This window comes from Tachypleus tridentatus, chromosome 10, assembly GCF_004210375.1.
Source record: "Tachypleus tridentatus isolate NWPU-2018 chromosome 10, ASM421037v1, whole genome shotgun sequence".
Classification (NCBI taxonomy): domain Eukaryota; kingdom Metazoa; phylum Arthropoda; class Merostomata; order Xiphosura; family Limulidae; genus Tachypleus; species Tachypleus tridentatus.
The window spans coordinates 160,227,576-160,249,887 of NC_134834.1; the positions used below are offsets into that span (position 1 = coordinate 160,227,576).

The 22,312-nt window shown below is 32.9% G+C and overlaps 1 protein-coding gene across 4 annotated transcripts in view; it reads right to left on the reverse strand.

Annotated features, from left to right (window-relative positions):
• Positions 1–2,664: 2,664 nt before the first annotated feature.
• The window catches only part of v (Tryptophan 2,3-dioxygenase vermilion), a 57,483-nt gene continuing 37,835 nt past the window's right edge, over positions 2,665–22,312 (reverse strand). For 3 of the 4 annotated variants that reach the window (XM_076464898.1, XM_076464899.1, XM_076464897.1), the window contains exons 8-14: positions 14,089–14,202; positions 12,367–12,474; positions 8,018–8,074; positions 7,436–7,490; positions 4,226–4,363; positions 3,786–3,879; positions 2,665–3,227 (exon numbers count right to left, since the gene is read on the reverse strand). In XM_076464898.1, coding sequence (XP_076321013.1) covers positions 3,035–3,227; positions 3,786–3,879; positions 4,226–4,363; positions 7,436–7,490; positions 8,018–8,074; positions 12,367–12,474; positions 14,089–14,202 — 759 coding nt within the window. In that variant the 3' untranslated portion in view covers positions 2,665–3,034. The remainder of the gene's footprint in view (positions 3,228–3,785; positions 3,880–4,225; positions 4,364–7,435; positions 7,491–8,017; positions 8,075–12,366; positions 12,475–14,088; positions 14,203–22,312) is intronic. The other variant, XM_076464900.1, reaches the window with a different exon arrangement.

The following is a 22,312-nucleotide window of genomic DNA, read 5'->3' on the forward strand; positions in this document are numbered from 1 at the left end:
GTTTCATTCAAAAACAACCTGTTTGTATAAATTACCAGTACAAGCTGAAACAGTTTCATTCAAAAACAACCTGTTTGTATAAATTACCAGTACAAGCTGAAACAGTTTCATTCAAAAACAACCTGTTTGTATAAATTACCAGTACAAGCTGAAACAGTTTCATTCAAAAACAACCTGTTTGTATAAATTACCAGTACAAACTGAAACAGTTTCATTCAAAACAACCTGTTTGTATAAATTACCAGTACAAGCTGAAACAGTTTCATTCAAAAACAACCTGTTTGTATAAATTACCAGTACAAACTGAAACAGTTTCATTCAAAAACAACCTGTTTGTATAAATTACCAGTACAAGCTGAAACAGTTTCATTCAAAAACAACCTGTTTGTATAAATTACCAGTACAAGCTGAAACAGTTTCATTCAAAAACAACCTGTTTATTTGCTTATAGATATTATCAGTACAGAATGCAACACTTCAGTTCATTAAGTTTTTAAGATCATTAAGTCCAAACAGTCTGTGAAAATAAGTTCGGAGCACAATATTTCTATCGAAAACAACTGTTTAATAGCATTACCGATACGGTTGTTAGGTTATTATTAAATAGCTCAAACTAAAACCATTTTTAAGCTCTGTTACTTTTACAACTGTAAATGTTCTAGGAGCTTGTCAGAATATACATGATTATATTTCTCGTTACTCATATTTAGTCTTATGTCAAAATTCAGTTTATTAGTGTGAAATAAATATAATAAATGAAAAATAAAACAAAATAGTGTCAACGTACAGCAATGTAACTATGTTCAACACTTTCATAGAAGTATTTTCATTTGTAGTTCTCAATTTTACAAATTATTTATTAGGCGAAATATTGTTGAAAAGCAAATAAACGTTGTGTTAAGAACTTATTTCAAGTGATACTCTAAATAGAGCATAAATAAACGTTGTATTAAGAACTTATTTCAAGTGATACTCTAAATAGAGCATAAATAAACGTTGTGTTAAGAACTTATTTCAAGTGATACTCTACATAGAGCATAAATAAACGTTGTATTAAGAACTTATTTCAAGTGATACTCTAAATAGAGCATAAATAAACGTTGTATTAAGAACTTATTTCAAGTGATACTCTAAATAGAGCATAAATAAATGTTGTGTTAAGAACTTATTTCAAGTGATAATCTAAATAGAGCATAAATAAACGTTGTGTTAAGAACTTATTTCAAGTGATAATCTAAATAGAGCATAAATAAATGTTGTGTTAAGAACTTATTTCAAGTGATACTCTAAATAGAGCATAAATAAACGTTGTATTAAGAACTTATTTCAAGTGATACTCTAAATAGAGCATAAATAAACGTTGTATTAAGAACTTATTTCAAGTGATACTCTAAATAGAGCATAAATAAACGTTGTATTAAGAACTTATTTCAAGTGATACTCTAAATAGAGCATAAATAAACGTTGTGTTAAGAACTTATTTCAAGTGATACTCTAAATAGAGCATAAATAAACGTTGTGTTAAGAACTTATTTCAAGTGATACTCTAAATAGAGCATAAATAAACGTTGTGTTAAGAACTTATTTCAAGAGATACTCTAAATAGAGCATAAATAAACGTTGTATTAAGAACTTATTTCAAGTGATACTCTAAATAGAGTATAAATAAGCGTTGTGTTAAGAACTTATTTCAAGAGATACTCTAAATAGAGCATAAATAAACGTTGTGTTAAGAACTTATTTCAAGTGATACTCTAAATAGAGTATAAATAAACGTTGTATTAAGAACTTATTTCAAGTGATACTCTAAATAGAGTATAAATAAGCGTTGTGTTAAGAACTTATTTCAAGAGATACTCTAAATAGAGCATAAATAAACGTTGTGTTAAGAACTTATTTCAAGTGATACTCTAAATAGAGTATAAATAAACGTTGTATTAAGAACTTATTTCAAGTGATACTCTAAATAGAGCATAAATAAACGTTGTGTTAATAACTTATTTCAAGTGATACTCTAAATAGAGCATAAATAAACGTTGTGTTAAGAACTTATTTCAAGTGATATTCTAAATAGAGTATAAATAAAGGCTGTGTTAAGAACTCTTAAATTTATGTATTTATTTTTACTTAATTTAAAACATTTATCACAAAGTATAATAAATTAATGTTGTAGTTGGAGAAGAAGTGGTAATACGGATTTTCTTACCCAGTATTAAACAGTTGGTTTCTTTTCAGTTCTGCAGGGTATTTTAATAACACAACGTTTCGATTTTCTGTTTGATTAAATACTGTGGTGATATACTTCAAAAAGTTAGAAAATTATTTAACCCGCATATAAGGTTTTCTTTATTCAAAGTTAAGTATCTTATTTTAAGTTTAAAAAGTCCGATCAATTTAGTGCGCTTGTTTGTGGTTAAGCGTAAAGATATACAATGGGTTGTGTTTATATTACGGATTGAACCCACATTTTATAGGTCTTCCGGCTTTCCACTGATCCCTTTTAGAATGGCCCTACATAGTCTGTAAAGTGTAAAACAAGTCTCCTGACACGTTAAAAATTACCAACTTTGTTTTATAAAACTGATACTTTATATTTTACATCATACGTAAACGAAGTTTCCATATATGTTGAATCAGGAAAATACAAAACGGAATCTAACGATACTGGAATTTAAAAAAAAAAGTCATTTTATTTTCGAAATAACCACACAAAAAAATCCAACCTTTACATAAAAGAAAGAAAAGACTGACTAAAGAAACGTACAAAGCTGAAGCTTACAGTAGCATTCAACAATTTTTAAACCTAACACCTCATATTCGTAAAACAATAATACAATCCTATTGAAACTCTTCTGATAAAATCAACGTATCTTATAAGAACATTAGTGTGGTATAATCTCTTTAATAAAACCATAACCTTATTTTTCTTCAAGATAAAACAATTAAATTTTTAATAAAATTTAAAATCAAATATAAAAACCTGCCACTTATGATTCGTAAAAAGAACTTAACACGTGACGAAAGTTTACATTTCTTACAAATCGCAAGTTAAAGAAGTATCGTCTTTATCTTCTTCGTCGCCTGACAACATGCCGGCATGACTAAGAATAAGTTCTTCCATCACCGATAGACGGCGTTTCATAGCTGGTGTCAGTGGGGGGATGCAGTTTCGAGGTAGCAAGAAGGTGGACAAATTGAATAGATCCACGAAAACTTTGTAGCGGTCACTGAAAACACAAGTGTAAGGAATGCATCACAGTAGATACTAAAAACACAAGTTTAAGGAATGCATCACAGTAAATACTGAAAACACAAGTGTAAGGAATGCATCACAGTAAATACTGAAAACACAAGTGTAAGGAATGCATCACAGTAAATACTGAAAACACAAGTTTAAGGAATGCATCATGGTAAATATTGAAAACACAAGTGTAAGGAATACATCACAGTAGATACTGAAAACACAAGTGTAAGGAATACATCACAGTAGATACTGAAAACACAAGTGTAAGGAATGCATCACAATAGAGTCTGTATAAACTAAAGATAAAAAACAACCTATATGTATCACCTCAGGAACCAACAACTAGAGTGATAGCTAAAGCTTGGGATGTCTTAAAGCAACACTAACAACAATGAAAAACATTTTCTTCTAAATACGAAAGCATTTAGAATGTGAAAAAAGTGCTATTTGTTATAGAATTAATTAAAACGAAATATTAGCATAGCTTCAAATAAGTGTATAGGTAGTAGGATTGAAGCATCTATAGCAAAAACAAACAAACCTCAGTGTGGAACGAAGGTATTGATAACCCGAAGATCCACCTGTGCCAAGTTGCTGGGATCCAATCATTCTCTGGACCATTTGCACATGATTGTCTATGAAACACGAATTAAAACAGTTGTGTAAACTGACCTGTCTTTATACCCTCGACAAAGATATAATATTTTTGTCAAGTTTCACTGTCTTAAAACCATTTTGAATAGATCACCATATGGAGAACGTGGCAATATATATGCATAAAACAAATTCGAAGTTTTTCCCTTTAAACTCGAATAAGTTCAATTTATAATCTAGAAAAACGAACTCGGTGGAAAGAAAATAAAAATAGGGTCTGTTAACTCAAAATAATCTGCCATTTATTTATTTATTAATATGAGTATTATTATTGGTATGCATAGTTTAAAATAAATAAATGTTTTGAGGTATACAAAAATATCTTACAACGCCACTTGGTGATGAGAGAGTCAATGTCCATCAATAGTTTCAGTAGGTGATAGGGTTGATTAAATAGGGGCTCGTCCCTGTAACAAGATATCATCATAGCTCCTTGAAATGCCTTATGGGTAAAACGACGCTCTCCTGAAAAAAGAAATGAATCGCAAAATCTAACGAAAGTTCTGTTAGGCAAAATATTGGCATTCAGTTAGAAAGACAAGTTTTTATTCTCTATAGGACTTGTTTTATCCAGTTCTTATAACAAAAAATGTGCATAGTTTTAGAGTTTCGACATAAATCAAACGTTTATCAGATATATAGGAATGCATTATCAAATTTAAACACCGTCTAATTTAATGTTATTCGTGACAAATGTTCTACTTAAGTTAATGATAATCTATCCATTGAATATTTTTACAAACTAATGAATGACCTTTCAGAAAAAATAAAAGATAAATCTTGCAATGAAACAACTTCCCTTTGATAATGGTTATGAAAAAAATATTAACTTTCTAACATTTGATTTGTTGCTGAACACAAAATGCACAACAGGTAATTTCGCTGTACCCACCGCATGAATTTACATCGAATTTTAACTTTATGAATCATAAAGTTTACCGCTGAACCACTAGCGGGTTGTGACTTGGTTTGTGTGGAATTTCGAGCAAAGCTACATGAGGATTATCTGCCCTAGTTGTCCCTAATTTAGCAATGTAAGAGGGAAGGTAGCTAGTCATCACCATCCACCGTCAACTTTTGGGCTACTCTTTTATCAAAGCCCTCACGGCTGAAAGGGCAAGCATGTTTGGTGTGATGGTGATTCGAGCCCGCAACCATCAGATTACGATGGGCCTTTGCTGGGCCAGGGGGTTGTGTATTAGATATAGTTATCTTTACTGGTCACCATTGGTTACAAAAGCCACTTTTTAAAATCATTACGAATATGAATGGTAACACTTTATTCCACAACAGCCTTTAAAATATTACTTGTCAAAAATGCAAAACGTCAGTCTAAAACACTATTTAAATGCATTTTTATTATGGAATACAACACGTAAGTTCAGACAATCGCTAAAATCGTTACCAATAAGAAGTCAAAACTCTTAAGTCTTTGAAAACGTTATCAGCTCAAAGTACAACATTTCTATTGGAAGCAAGCTGTTAAAGAACATTAAAACATTAACATTACCTCTACTAGCTCACAGCTCACCCCTTCAATATACTTCCAAACGTTTTAAATTTTATATTTCACAATAGTATGCAGTCTATTCCCAAATAGTGTTCAAGTTTTTAACTTTTTATTATCAAAATTCCATTCAAATGCAACTTAAAAGTTAATTTCTCTTATAAAAATCGAAGATAATTTCTTGCAATATTTCTTTTAATGCACCTGTGAAATTTATTCGTGATGACGCACCATTAGTATTTGAATACCTGCTTTCACAGTCTGACTCGAAACCGCCTTGTTTTGAGTCGCCACCGAGTTAGATGAGGCAATATTTGTTGTTGGCCTATAGAAAACTACGGTTTTATAAGTTTTATAAAAAGGAGTCAAAATACTATTCGTGGTTCAAAATATGATTATTTCATTTTTAATAGCTAACGAGTATTTGATAAAGATAAAACATGCTTCCTATAAAAGCCAAATTAAGGCCTAATAATAACTTATTTACTTAAATAATATTAAATACTATCAATAAATCCCATTCAAACATGAGATATCCCTACATCGTCTTTGATTCAAGCAAACAACACATAACCCACAATAACATTTGATTGTTCTGTTCTGAGTTTCGCGAAAAGCTACACAAGATAAATGCCTAATTGATAAACTATAGGGAAGGCAGCTAATCAACTCCACCCACCCTCAATTCTTGGACTACATTTTTACGAACGAATAGTGTGGTTGACCGATACATGATAACGACCCTATGGCAGAAATTGCGAGCACGTTTGATGATGCAAGTCAAGAGTCCTAGCTACCAGACCCAAAAACATTTGAAGAGGAAAGCATGCGACAATGAACTTTACCTTTATGCATCTTATGTTACAGACTGCAGTAACACTAAATTGATAAAGCAAGTAGAATGTAAAACTGAATTAAATATCAAAGAAACTACTAAGATTGAAAAAATATTGTATCAAACAAAGAAGTTGGTGTGGGTCTTGAAATAATATAGTACTGGACTGGTCTTTTGTAAGTCTGAGTATTTTAAGCCTAGATGGCGCTAAAGAAATGTAAATAATATATAATATATGTAATATATAAAATTTTCTAGAGCAGGAAGAGTAACACTTTACTTTTCAAAAAAGATCTAAAAGATCTAATGTCTTTATTATATGTACATATGGTGTTATAATTTTCAGTACGAGCCAACTTGCTCTCCAATATTTTGAATACAAATACCTATATAAAATATCCAGGAGATTCTACAAAGGTCGTAGGCATTGGAAATTTTTATTTAAAAGGGGGTTAAGTTTCGCATAGTGGTAGTAAGCGTAACTGTGAACCGGAGAGTTCATACTTTGTTTCCCATCCTCACAAAATCGAAACATGCAATTTGACACTAAAATCGAGATATAAGAGTTCTGGCTAAATCCCATCGTTCGATTGGAGTTGTCCCGGCGTTGGTGGTAGGTGGTGTTGACTAGCTGCTTTTCTTACAGTATGTTAGTTCAAAATTATGGACGGCTAGTATGTATAGACTTTATTTAGCTTTTGCGCGATATTCTAAAACAAACTTACTTTAAAAGCATCCGAATAAAAGTGAAGCTTCAATTATAAAACTTGACGTCAAGCTTATTCTAAAGTTATTTTTATTAGATACTTGCCTCTTTTTATGAGAGTGCTATGTTTGTTCATTTTGAATTTCGCGCAAAGCTACATGAGGGCTATCTGCGTTAGCCGTTCATAATTTACCAATGTAAGACTAGAGGGAAGGTACCTTGTCATCACCACCCACCGCCAACTTGTGAGCTACTCTTTTACCAACGAATAGTGGGATTGACCGTCACATTATAATGCCTCTACGGATAAAAGAACGAGCATATTTTTTGTGTGACAGGGATTCGAACTCGCGACCCTCAGATTACAAGTCCAGTGCCCTAACCAACTGGTTATACCGGGCCGATGTTTGTTTATATTAAAATAAAAAGGCTCATTTTGTACTGATCAATTCTAAACTTTTATTCCTTTTTTCAATACTAAATACTTACCTCTTGATACGAGGGCGTTGTGTTTATTCGTGTCAAACAGCGACTCAAAGGTTTCCTGTCAGTGAAATTGTTTATAACAATTAATATTTCCTGATTATGATGTTCGTTATTTGAGCATTTCGGAAAAAAATTATAACAGATTTACTACCAAAGAAATTTTACCATCTGCACCGCAAAGAAATTATTTGAAAATAAAGTAATATTTTATGTTTTTTCGAATAAATGATATCCTGTAAACTTATATTTATTTCACACGACAAAGAAATGTGTAATTATGTGTCAACAAATGTACTTTCTGTAAGAGAACATTCTGAAGAAAAACAAATTACAAAAAAGACATAAATATACAAGTAATTTACATGCATAAAATGTTTGCAGGTGTGTATGGTGAACATTCATGTTTTAAATGTTTTTACTATTCCCTTAAAGTGCGCTAAAAAGTCATATACAAAGGAAATTTCATTCAATTTATAAGCTCGTTCTTCACAATAAAATCCCCAATCCCATATGGAGTACTTTTACAAACATTATGACCCTGACAACTGGACATAACTACAAAAGCATTATAATGTTCAAATGTACCTTCTTTTTCTTCCAATCCTCAATAAGAGTTTCTCTTTTGTTCGGGTCCGGATCCTCCTGGGACAGGAAAAGGATTTCAAATTTTGTTAATTCAATACAAACTGGAAAGATTGCTGCATAGTGCACAGCTACACTTACATTATTTTGTTCTTTTATGAGTGTGAAACGTTTCGTGAAAATATGATCACACATAAACTACATATTTGAAGTAACATAAGACTGAAGTAGTTCTTGTTTGTTTGTTTTTCGAAATTTCGCGCAAAGCTACTCGAGGACTATCTGCGCTAGCCGTCCCTAATTTAGCAGTGTAAGACTAGAGGGAAGACAGCTAGTCATCACCACCCACCGCCAACTCTTGGGCTACACTTTTACTAACGAATAGTGGGGTTGACCGTCACATTATAACGCCCCCACGACTGAAAGGGCGAGCATGTTTGGTGTGATGAGAATTCAAATCCGCGACCCATTACAAGTCGAACGCCTTAACCCACCTAGCTATGCCGGACTGGTAGTTCTTGTTTGGCATCTTTAGGTCATTATGTACCCCCAGTAACATAGCGGTATGTTTGCAGAGTTACTACACTAGAAACGGGTTTCGATACTCATGGTGGGCAGAGTTTTATGCTTAACTTCAAACAAACAAGATTATTATGTAAACAGTTTGTTGTTTTAGGATCGTGATTTTTACAGCTTTTTATTTCCTTTATAGAATTAAGTTATAATACATATTTTAAAACGATTGCATTCGTACAATTGAACATTTTCGCCATATCTTGCTGAAAAGAGTCAACAAAATAACTGTTTATGTCCTTCTTCGCATTATTAAGTATATATTATTGTAATTATAAGAAAATACTAAAGTGTTTAAATATCAATATCTGACGGTACTCTACTGATCTCCGTCGGACTCGTGTATTAATAACCGTACGAAACATAAAAAACATTCAGAATTATAGAGCAAATATATAAGTGAAGTGTCGGTCGTTCGGTCACGCTCGATTTCTCCGAATCTCGCGAGTTACACGAATCCAGTTCCACTTTTCTCCTTCCTAAAAGCTAACATAAGGGTAAATAGCTCTTAAATTTCGACAGATTTTCTGCTACATAAAAACCTGTCAAGGAGGGAGCTCACAGGACCAGATCACGCATAGCGTTAGGTGTGTGACACCACATCATTATAACATCAAGCTAGGTAGGATCCGAAGCCGGGAAGACCAACAAGTTTATTCTCACCTTATAAACGCCTGCAAAAAGTCCAAATTAGTGCAAATCTGTGCTTGGGACTTATTAAGAAGAATACTTTATTAAAACAGACTGAAAATACCAGTTACCAGTAAGGAAGAGGACGACTTTTCCTTGATAACAAGAATAAAAACAGGTGTGTACGAAATCACGTGGTAATCTTTCATCGAAAGGTACTAATATAAAACAGGTTTTGTCAGTTATACGTAGTAAATTCAGGATAAAATATGTAACATGTTTATGGGAAATGAAATTTTATTTTTCTCTCATTTATATATTTTGCGTGTTGCCAGTTTCAAACTAAATAGGTTTAGGTTTCTAGTGCGTTCCTGTCATTTTTGACAACAACCTTTTACACTAATACAGAATAAAGACTGAAATATTTCTCTCTCATGAAAACAGTAATAATAACTTATCAGCAATTATTCAGATCAGTTTTATTATAAAAACAACAACAACAAAGCTATAATATGATTTTATTTCTGTAACGATGTTAGACATCAATAAGTAAAAACATCCTTACCCAAAATACGCGTCTATAAATTGTTGGGTGAAGATTGCACGTAATGATACCTTATACTGAACTTCTACTGACATACAATATCGGCTAATACAATAATTACACTATGTAACACAAATTTTGTTTCTGGATAGTATTATGTGTTATTACTTAATTGCTTATGTTGTAAATGTACGAAAAATGGCCATTATTCCCTTCAAACTTTTACTTTTGTGACCTGGATAATGAAATTTAGAAATTAACCTATTTTCTATGTAAATTTTCATTCACATAAGGTCTGAATAAAACAACATATGAATCAAGATTTACACGTATTTATACTCAAGTTAAACAAAAATGTTTAGAAGTGAATAGTTTTTTTGAGATTTGACACTGTAATGTAAATCACTTTCACGTATCAGCCCCCATATATAGTCTTTCATCATGTTTTCGTTATACGCTCCTTGGTAGCGGCGTTCAAAGTCCACTATATCTTGGTGGAAGCGCTCGCCTTGCTCCCTTGAGTATGCTCCCATGTTCTCCTTGAATTTATAAAGATGAGCGTCAAGGATATGGACTTTCAGGGACATTTTGCAACCAGTTTTGCCGTAGTTCTTCACAAGAGCCTCAACCAGTTCCAAATAATTTTCGGCCTTGTGATTGCCCAAAAAGCCCCGAACCACTGCGACAAAGCTGCCCCAAGCTTTTTTTTTTTGTTCCTTTCTACTAAGCTTCTTGGGTAATTTTGTGCACTCCAGGATCTTCTTTATTTGTGGTCCAACGAAGACACCAGGTTTGAAGGCTTAGGGAAGAAGTCTCGAGGTGCTTGAAGGCTGCAGACTCTTTATCAAAAGCTGTGACAGATTGTTTCATAAGACCCAATTATATGTGCAATGGTGGGAACAATACCTCTTGTAGGTCCACTAGTGGCTCACACTTGACATTGTGCCTCTCCACATAGAACTCTGTCCATTGTGGCCAGTACTTCCCACTGTAGTGCGCTGCGTTGTTCCCTGCTGTCCCAAAGGCAAAGATAACAAGGAAGCTTGGTAAAGCCTCCTTAGAGACCCATCAGGAATTCCACCATTTTGAACTTCAAGGCTTCTAGCAAGATCTTGACGCTGTTGTATTCCTCTTTGAGGTGCACCGAATTTTAAAAGGTCTAAAATTTGTATAATATAAAATCTTACTATTCAAGCAAGCAAAAATTGTCCGTCTTACCTTCTGGGTTTTTTTTTTATTTTTTTTGCAGTACTCGCAAACAAAATGAGGTTCCCATGGCTTGTCTTGATCCCCGACAGGCATGCCTAAATATGCCTTGTAGGCTTTTTCGCTCTTTTCTTGATAAATTGGCCACATACATAGCAGAATGCTTGCAGCTTCTTGATGCCATCTCTGATAAAATCAGATAGGTCTATGTGTTCACTTAGGCAACTAGGACTAAACTGAAGTAGTAAGCCCCTGTAATTTATATATATATATATTACTATGGAAAGTTCCAGAAAATTCTAAAAGGTTCTTGAAAATTCTCGTAAGTTCTACAACATTCTAGAAGTTCTTGAAAATTCTTGTGAGTTAGAGAAAATTCTCTATCAGCTACTCAGCACTGAATCTACATGGCATGTTCTGGGAAATGGGTAAATTTGAAAATTTCGTTACCCACGTCACAAAAGCAAAGTTTGAAGAGAAAAATAAGTCTTTTTTTCATTTACTTTAGGTATAAGCAATTTGGAAATAACTCTTTCAGCCCAGGAACAAGAAAAAGTAAAAATTTTGTTACATACTGTTATCTAGCATCAGACCACTTAAATTAAGGGTGATTCTTCGGGATGCTGCATATTTAAAAGTGACCGGTTTTATTTTATACCTAATTTATGTGAGGCTCGTTTTCTTTATATACATGTTCTCCAATTATGTCAGATGACATCAGAATATTAACTCTAGACGTGAAACCTCAGTTTACTTTTACACCTCAAAATTGTTTCCAAAACAATATATAATTCATAATTGATTTATTTGCCTTTTCATTTTTATTACGAACAAGTATTTGATATTTTAACAGGGTGTGAAGTGCGTTTCATACAATATATGTGCTAAACAGATGGGTGAAAGGTCTCAAAGTTTAGACACAGCCATCCCTAATTTAGAATTACTACCAACAGTAAGTGCAACATGTTAACAGTATCCAATGCCTACACAGCTACAATTAACCAAATAGCGAGATTACAGGCAAAATTACAGAAAGTCTACAGCGGCATTCCCAACTCGAACTTTGGGCCTTTGATACGCAGCTTGGTAAGCTATCACTAAACTGCACTCGACTTTTGTTTTGAAGGAATGAGCTATATTTACTGGCATTCTGATGTATAATATACAAAAAGAAAAGCACATTGACCCTTAACTCTTTAAATTAGTGTTTTATCTCTAAATAGATCTGATGTGTCTAGTCTTATTTAGAAGTTTTGTCATAAGCATCGTTTACACACAAACTACGTAAACTATAACCCCTATTAACTTGAAAACAGAGAAAAACTTAATTTCACAATGTACGTTAAAAATAGTCTTAAAATGAAATGTATCGAGTACTCGCAATCTTTTATAAACTGACCTCAGCGTCCTCTTTATTTCTGTTCAGTATCATGGACGCAACTTTCTTGTACTTGTTCCAGAAGTTGAAACCATTTTCTTCAAGTCCAGGAGTTCTTTCTAACCATCGCTGAAATAATTACAGTCATAATATTTATGGCTTATTTTCACGCAAATTATGTTATTGTACATTAAAGGTAAAAAACAAACAAACGACGCTTTCAGCACAGTGATAAAATCTTTACTCGGTTCAGCCAACTAGTTTCACTAACACGGTCACCATAAATGGTAGCTGCTCCGCCGAAACTAGTTATATAATACAATAAATATTTTGTTTTTAATTATTTGAAAAATATTCGATTTTCTTTTCTTTTTTTCCCCAGAAGCACAACGGTATGTCTGCGAATTTACAATACTAGACTGGTTTGGTTTCTTTTGAATTTCACGGAAAGCTGTTTGTTTTTCGTTTTTGATTTTCGCGCAAAGCTACACGAGGGTTATCTGCGCTAACCGTCCCTAATTTAGTGGTGTAAAACTAGAGGGAAGGCAGCTAGTCATCACCACCTACCGCTAACTCGTGAGCTACTCTTTTACCAACGAACAGTATGATTGATCGTCACATTATAACGCCCCCACAGCCGAAAGAGCGAACATGTTTGGTGCGACGGGGATTCGAACCCACGACCCTCGGATTATGGAACACTAGAAACCAGCTTTCTATGCCCGTGGTGTGTTTAATTTCAAACAAAAACTTTTAATATATAAGGCTATTTATGTCTCAACATAAAAATTATGTTCGATTTAAATACATATTTTAATCTACTAATTCTTGAATCAAGAAAACATACCGTTTTTACTATTTGAAACCAGTTAACAGACTTGTAATGACGATTAAAGAGGGTATTTTATAATTTCATATGTTACTGAACTGAAAGACATTTTATATTTAGGTTTAAGTAGAGAATTTTAAAATGCAACAATGTTTTGGGTTAGTTTGTACACAGTGAAAATTGAAAAATAAACTTAACGAACCATAATAGTATGTTCTGTTTCCAAAAACATTTCTTTAATTTTGCATTAAACGAATATCTTGTGTTCATCCATTAGAGCTTGGTAAGATGTAACAACTTATTAATAAATTCAAAACTACTCTGCTAAAAGTTTGATGTTATACTATACATTATAATAAGCACAATTATGCACTTAAAAATGTAATGAGTTATATATTGCTTCATATAAAAAATGGAAATATAGAAGTTTTTAAACAAAACATGCTTTTGATTGAAACTATAATTGTAAAGTATCATTGTTGATATTAAAAGTTAACATTTTATAAGTTGAAGGTTTTTTTTAATAAAAAATCATAATACATTGGCAAAGTAACTTCAACAGAACAACTTTCTGAAGGTTTGGTTCTTTCGCGAATTAAAACACGGAATCTTAAAAAAACAATTCCTGCAAGTTCTATTTTATGTTTCCCTCACTTCACAACTTTTTACACTCAACCAAGACTTAATTTTCAGTCTTACTCTGATTCATGTAGTTAAAGTTTACTCTCCTGATTCAAGGCAGGTTTAATTTTAGTTTAACTCTGATTTTTTGTAGCTCAAACTCAAAGTTTACACTCACGATTCCAGTTAAGCCTACTTGTGGGATATGCGATTCCACGTGTACAAGATAAGTATAAAATATGTTTGAATAGTTGTTTTCTAAGCTACATCAGTATATCAAATCTGATACTCGCCTGAACCAAATCACAAAGAGAAGGTTCGTTTTCAGACTGTATGATAACATCAATAGTTTTAGGGTCTTCAAAGATTTTCAAATAATGCTTTTTCCCATAGTTAACTCGGTGTTCCTATAGAAAATAAAAAAAAAATGTTTTTACACGTATACTAGTAGACGATCAAAACTTGAGTGTTAATTCCTCTACGTTTTATCTTCACCGTAAAAACTGTTTAGTTTACCCTAAATGTCCTATAATAATTATAAAAATAAAGTAAATCACGTGACTTCAAAACATTTCTTTCTCTAGGGGGAAATATTATATAACTACAATCAGTAAATAAACAGTTACTTTTAACTTAAATATTTGGATATTTTTAATTTTATGCCTGTGTATAAAAATAATGTGTGAAATGCTTGAATGACTATAAATAATTTTAGAATTATTGACTTTTTTCAGAATACCAGCCAATTAATGTAGATAATATGAGGACATAAACCGTAACATAGCAGGCTAATACTTAACCACTCTTTTAAAAATATTAGTTAGATCACATTTTTACAATTTTTCACAGAAAATGGCAGCACGAACAACCTATGAAAATCCAGCTTATTTAGAAACGTTAATTTCTCACTCATTTATAACATTTCTTAAGACTATTTTAACATATGTTTTAGGTATATCATTCTTAATTATGGGTGATTTTAATTGGAACCACATAGATTGGGAAATTCTACAGTCAAACCATGAGGTACAAAAGTTTTTCAAAACTGTTTAGAGATGGAATTTTCCCCAATTATTCAAGAAACTTACGAGAAACAATGGCGTTTTAGATTTATTATTAACTTCAAATATAGAAATGATCGAGAGGGTATAAACTGGGGAACATCTAGATACAAGTGATAACTCTACTATTATATTCGATGTTTTGCTGCATATGGAGATAAGGAATAATGATATTTTGGCTAAAAATTTCAATAAAGCAAACTTTAAAGGAATACCACAAGAATTATCTGCTGTAAATTGGGAAACTGGAATACTTAAAGACACTGATCAGATGTGGAAAATTTATAGATATTCAAAGTAAACATATTCCTTATAGAAAGAAAAGTGTAATTGCAAGTAAAAAAACAGGTTGGCTATCAAAGAGTTTAAAAAAATAAAATTTAAGGAAAACACCATAAATTTAAGAAATGTAAATTGACTGGTATGAAAGGAGACTTAGAAGGTAATAGAATATCAAAAACGTTGATGAAATAAAAAATTCGAACATCAGAAAGAATTTAGGAAAAACGTTGGTTTTAAATGTAAAAATTAACAGCAAAGATTTCTTTAGATACATTCATGGTAAACAAAATGCTAATTGAAGAATGATAAAGGAAGACTAGTATCCGATTATTATGATATGGCTGGGTCATTAAATTTTACTTTTTCTTTGACTTTTACTGATGAAGATTTAAGCAATATTCCACATCTTGAGCAGTTGATAAATGGAAAAGATTAAACAAAATAACTGCATTAATTCTGAGCTGGTTAAAAACATTAGGAAGTTTATAAAACGATAAAGTTCCTTGGGCAAATAATATTTCCCCAAGGGTTTTGAAGGAGGTTAAAGATTAGATATATGCTAATGTAACTCCTCTTTTCGAAAGAGGTGGTAAAAATTGTCCCCGTAGTTATAGAACCATTAGCCTTACATCTTTTGTGGGGAACATTTTGGAAAGTCTGTTAAATATCCTTTGCAAAGTTATTTAACAAAGTTTAAAATTTTATTTGATAGTAAACATGATTTTACTAAAGGGAAATTTTGCCTTACAAATCTTTTGACATTTTTTGCAAATGTTACTGCTTATGTAGATGAAGGTAAGGATGGAGGTTTGATGTATCTGGAATTTAAGGAATCATTTGACAAGTTGCAACACAAAAGGCTTTTAAAAACAATTATCTATAAGTGTGGGGGATAAGTTACAAAACTGGATAGAAAAGTAGCTGGATAGAAGAAAACAGAGGGTTGTTACAAATGTGGTTCAATTAAATTGGGTTAATGTCATAAGTGGAGTACCTCTTAGGATCTTTGCTCTTTCAATGGCGTAGATCAGGGATGTGCAATAACATGGCCACTGGCCACTGGCCACATGCAACCAGTGGATAGCACAATTGTAGCAAGCTCGAATTTAGAAACCAACTTTTTCCATCATTTACTTTTTATAGCAAATTTGGTAATCAGCAACTGCACTGCCTCACGTCATCGCTAATGTCGCGCGCTTCACTTTTGCCACAGACTCCACCCATTTGTAACGTCAGTCTGGTTTAGATGTTTGTTATCGAGTGTGTGTTGTTTTACATGCTCTTGCAAACATTTTTATTGTGCAACTTTCAAGTGTTTAAATATATTTTGTTTTTAATCCCATAATATGGATAAGTGGATAATTCGAGAATGAAAGAATCCAGATGATGGTGAACACTAAGAAAATAAAGACAATTTAATTGATTCTGGCATTACTAACGAAAAGAGAATGGAGCGTAATTAGAAAAACGTGAAACGAGAATTTAATGAAAGTTGGGAGTTGAAATTTGAAGTAATTAAAGGAAATAAAAAGCCAGTGTGTCTTTTGTGTAACAAGTTTTTAGGAATAGTAAAGTATACAACCTTAAGATACACTTTAACAATTTTCCCAACAAATTTGATGTAAAATTTCCAGTTGATAGTAAAAAGCGTATGAATGAAATTAAGCGTCTCAACTTCAACTTCATGAACAAAAGGGAGGCCTAAAAATATTTTTATCATCGATAGAACTAGCTACATTAGCTAGCTATAAAGTAGCTTGGATTCTAGTTCAAAAAAAAGAAATTTTCTGATGCTGAGCTAGTAAAATAAATATTGATTGGGGTCATTGAAACTGTGTTGGAGAATTATGAATCAAAAATAAAATATGATATTCTTCTAAAGGTAAATAATTTGCAAGTAAGTCAAAGAAAAATCGTCCGCAGAATACTAGAGTTAGCAAAACACATAGAAATCGGTTGCTTGAACAACTAATAGACTGTTTGTATTTTTCTTTAGCACTAGATGAGTCAACAGATGTTAGTGGCACTGCATAGTTGATATTTTAGGTTCGATATGTAACTTCAGATCTTCAAGTGAGGGAAGAATGCTTGGTCTTTGTGGAGTACGAAATCGAACATGTGGAAAAAAAACATCTTTGAAAAATTTCTTGAAATGTTAAAACAATTCAATCTGGATTTTAAAAACCTCGTTTCTATCACATCAGACTGTGTTTCCGCCATATCTGGGGCGAAATTAAGATTTGTATCTCTTTTAAAGCAGCATTTAATTGAAAATAATGTTAAGTCCATGCTGCCATCTTTCCATTGCATTTGCATCAGGAAAATTTATGTGCTCAGATGTCTAAAAGTGATGAATTGAAAAAACATTGATGGATATTTTTGTAAAAATTGTAAATTATATTAGAAGTGGAAGCTCTCTCATCTATCGACAGTTTATTGAGTCTTTGAAGAAAAGCAATGACTGTACTTTTGATGATCTTACTGATTTTATAAATGTAAGACAGTAAAGTAGAGGCAAAGTCATCATGTCGCACACTTTAATAATTTGAATACGAAGCTTCAGGGAAGAGGTGAAATAATAAGCGAGCAATCACAGTCTATTCAAAAATTTCAATTAAAACTAAACCTCCTTGTGGAAACATTACAAAAGAATGATTTGACACATTTTGCAAAGTTGGATAGTTTTCTATAAAATAATGACTATGATTTCTCTGATGCTAAAGATGATCTCTATGTAAACTGGATCAAATATCTGTCTCAAAAATTTGAATTACGTTTCTCCTAATTTAAAAATTTGAAATTTTGCATAACCCATTTCAATTTGACTTAGGAAATTTCAGTAAGGAAATCAAATCTTTCTGCATTTGGATAAGTGTGAATTTGAAGACGGGAGACTTACACTGCAAAGTGTAGATCACATAAAAGATAAACAAAAATGTTCTCATCAGAGAAATATGGCTCACTATTCTGATAAATGAACCTTTCAATTTAAAGATAGGAATTTCAAAATTATTTTTTTTGTTTGGATCAACATGGGTGTGTGAGTCAACATTTTCTATGCTAGAATTTCAAGTCTAGATACAGATCTCGGCTTACTGGCATAAACTTAGAGGCAGAGCTAAGCTGCTCATTGAACATGGATATCAAGCCAAGTTTCACGAAACTTGTTGATAAAATCCCCATCAATTTTCACATTGAATGTTAGTTGAAATGCAACTATTTTGATCAAACTAACATCTTCAATTTATTTATTTTTTGAATAGTGTGGCCAACGTTGTTTTCATTAGCCACAATTGTGGCCACTATGAAAAATAAGTTGCCCACGCCTGGCATAGATAAGGAATGATCAATAAATTACTAAATTTTCAGATAATATTAAGATATTGGATGTTGCTACCTGAGAAGTGGATGCTGCTGATTTACAAAACGAGTTAGATCATTTATTCAGTTGGGTAAATACATGGCAGACGGGTTTTAGTTATAATAAATGACAGATAATGCATGTGAGTTATCATAATTTGAATTATAAGTATAATTTGGACATAAATAACCTTAACAGTGTCATAAAAGAAAGGAATCTTGGTGTAATAATTCATTAGTCTCTTAAGCCATCCAAGCAGTGCACTGTTACTAGTGGTAGGGCAAATAGGATTTTAGACTGTATCTACAGAAATACAAGTCAAAAGAGGTTATAATTTAATTGTACAAGTTTGTAGTTAGACCACTTCGAAATATTGTGTTTAGTCTTGGGCTGCTTACCTTAGGAAAGACATCGATTTGTTGGAAATGGTTTAAAAAAGTGTTACTAGAATGTTGTGTGGAATGGAAGAGTTGTCACATGAGGAGAGGCTGGGGGGATCTGATTGAGGTGTTTAAGATTGTAAAGTGAAATGATAGTGTTGAAGCATCATTTTTTTCATATTTACAGGGAGAATAGTAGGACTAGGGGACACGAGTATAAATTTTGGCAGGGTAGGAGTCATATTTAGCTAAAACAGTTTTATTTTTCTAACAGGGGATGGGTTACCTTCAGATGTTTGATTTGTTTTGAATTTCGCGCAAAGCTATGCGAGGGCTATCTGCGTTATCCGTCCCTAATTTAGGAGTGTAAAATTAGAGGGAAGGCAACTAGTCGTCACTACCCACCGCCGAGCCTGGCATGGCCAAGCGTGTTAAGGCGTTCGACTCGTAATCCTAGGGTCGCGGGTTCGAATCCCAGTCGCACCAAACATGCTCGCTCTTTTAGCCGTGGGGCCGTTATAATGTAACGGTCAATCCCACTATTCGTTGGTAAAAGAGTAGCCCAAGAGTTGGCGGTGGGTGGTGATGACTAGCTGCCTTCCCTCTAGTCTTACACTGCTAAATTAGTGAGGGCTAGCGCAGATAGCCCTCAAGTAGCTTTGCGCAAAATTCAAAACAAACAAACCACCCACCCACTGCCAACTCTTGGGCTAATCTTTTACCAACGAATAGTGGAATTTACCATCGCCTTATAACGCTCTCACGGCTGAAATGTTTGGTGCAACGGGGATTCGAACCCGCGGATTACGAGTCGAGCGCCTTAACCACCTGACAAAACGAGCCACCTTCAGATGTTATAGAGTTAGTAAATTCAAATTAATTTAAGAAAAAGCTTAACAAGCATATAAATGACAAAGGCTGGCTTGAAGTTTGTTTGTTTTTTTAAGCTAATTTAGTTTGGAGTGTCGAACCACCGAGATGGACCAATAGGTTCCATGTTGTCTCAAAATGTTATTTTATTCCACATTAATTACTGATACTCTAATGACTTTAAACCACATTAAAACAACAAAATCACTAAAATTTCCACGCAATAAGTTTCTACGTGTCTCTGTTTCAGGTTTTGAAAGGTTATTTAAACAATTTGCGTTTGTCAATGTAGTTAGTAGTTACTTATATTGTGTTAATGCAACATGAGACCTGGTTGTAGATGCCTGTAATACTTAAATCCTAATGTCTGAATAGGCTTGCCTTATTACAATACCTTATATGTATAAATGTGGGTGTTCCATTTAGCCTAACACTTCAATCTAATTAGAACATTTATACTTTTCATGCGTGCGAAATTAAAGAAGTTGATCAACAGTTGAAGTGGAATTACATGAAGTTAAAATATAATCTAGTTCGGAATCAAACTAATATGAAGAACACGCAATGTTTTTTGTTTGTTTTTAATTACAGGTACTTGAGATTTTCCCAAAATGATACATTTATTTTATTTTATTTTAAACGTGAAAACGAAATTATGAATAAACAATAGCAGGTTATTGCACTTTTGTCATAATACTGCTACATTATGAATAGCTGCTATGATTGGAAATAAAAACAATCCAGATATAGATAAAGATATGATCGATTAAAAATATTAATCTGAGGCCAAATGAAAATAAATAAATTGTGTTTCCAGTACTCCGGCCTACCTTAATTTTTAAGCAATAAAAACGTCCAGCTTGCTTCATTTTAGACCTAAAAACTGTGGGATTTTTTAACGTTTTCAAAAAAGCATTAAAACAAATCGAACCTCAGAAATTGCAGACGGAAACTGTCTTTTACCTCCCTCATCTATCAACAAGTAGCATTAGAACCTGAGTGAGGCAAAAAATGTTTTTTGATTAAATATTAATTTATTATTTAATTAATGATTTCTTTAAATGTTAATAAATTCTTGTTTAATTAGTAAATTGTTTAAATATAAATAAATTCTCGGACATTTTGTTAGAACAAGTAATAATTAAACACATCCACCCCGCTGGTACAGCGGTAAGTCTTCAGATTTACAACGCTAAAATCAGAGGTTCGAATCCCTTCGGTGGGCTCAGCAGATAGCCCGATGTGACTGTGCTATAAGAAAACACACAAATTGGTTAAATATATTCTGTTCTTATTTCTGCCGTCATTAATTTTGCAGTTAAATAAAATTCATGATTTGTAGAAATATTTGTCATATAAATACAAAATTCTACTTGTTAAATAATTCTCACGAAAAAAATAAATTCCCAACTCCCCTAATTTTAAAATTTAGAGAAAGTTTACACTTAACACCCTCATTTTTTAATAAAAAGCTACTAAATACCCTCATTCGTTTAAAAGTTCTTTGTTATGACGATTCTAGTGAAATTCAAATTCTGAGAAGATTGATGCAGATGATTCTGTGAACGCGGAAAGTTTTGTGAACGTTGACAAGAATGTTTTAATAGAAACTGATTAAATTGATTTAAAATCTGTTATGGAATTGCAAGGTGGTAACAGTGTGAGAGATTCAGAAGATGAACAAAATGGAAAAGATAGTGAAGAAATAGAAATTTCTACTTCATCGCAAGTGTTAAGGTATATTAACGCGCTTAAATTGTATGTGAAAATGAAGGGGGAAAATGAACTTCATGAAAAGGCCGTAGAATTGGTGTTCTCTTTTAACCGTATGAGAAAGCCCATTAAAAAAACAAAACAGTTGAAATTGAACACTTTCTTCAAATAAATTTGATTAATGTTTTGTGTGTTAATGTGTATTTTGAATGTCTATTTTTGTTCTTATTCTAATAAATATAGCATGAACAGTATAATAACTTTATTCACAAACGTCTCACTTCCCTTAAATCAAGGAAGTATAATGTTCCGCTCAACAATTATATATAGCTTAGGAAATGCATGTTCACTGTCTTAGTCGGAAATATTACTCGGTCCCGTGCGAATCCGCCTCAGACAAGTTTTACTGTGTTACGTTTGTTTGTTTGTTTGTTTTTGAAATTCGCACAAAGCTACTTGAAGGCTATCTGCGCTAGCTGTCCCTAATTTAGCAGTGTAAGACCAGAGGGAAGGCAGCTAGTCATCACTACCCACTGCCAACTCTTGGGCTACTCTTTTACCAACGAATAGTGGGATTGACCGTCACAGTATAACACCCCCACGGCTGAAAGGGCGAGCATGTTTGGCGCGACGGGGATGCGAACCCGCGACCCTCAGATTACGAGTCGCACGCCTTAACACGCTTGGCCATGCCGGGCCACTATGTTACGTACATAGGCTGGTACTCGTGAACATAATATATACTGCTGACCAAAATCTTAAGGACAATGAACATAGAGAACAAATATGCATTTTGCGTTGTTAGAGTCAACCACTTTGTTTGAGTAGAGATTCGAAAGATGAAAATAAG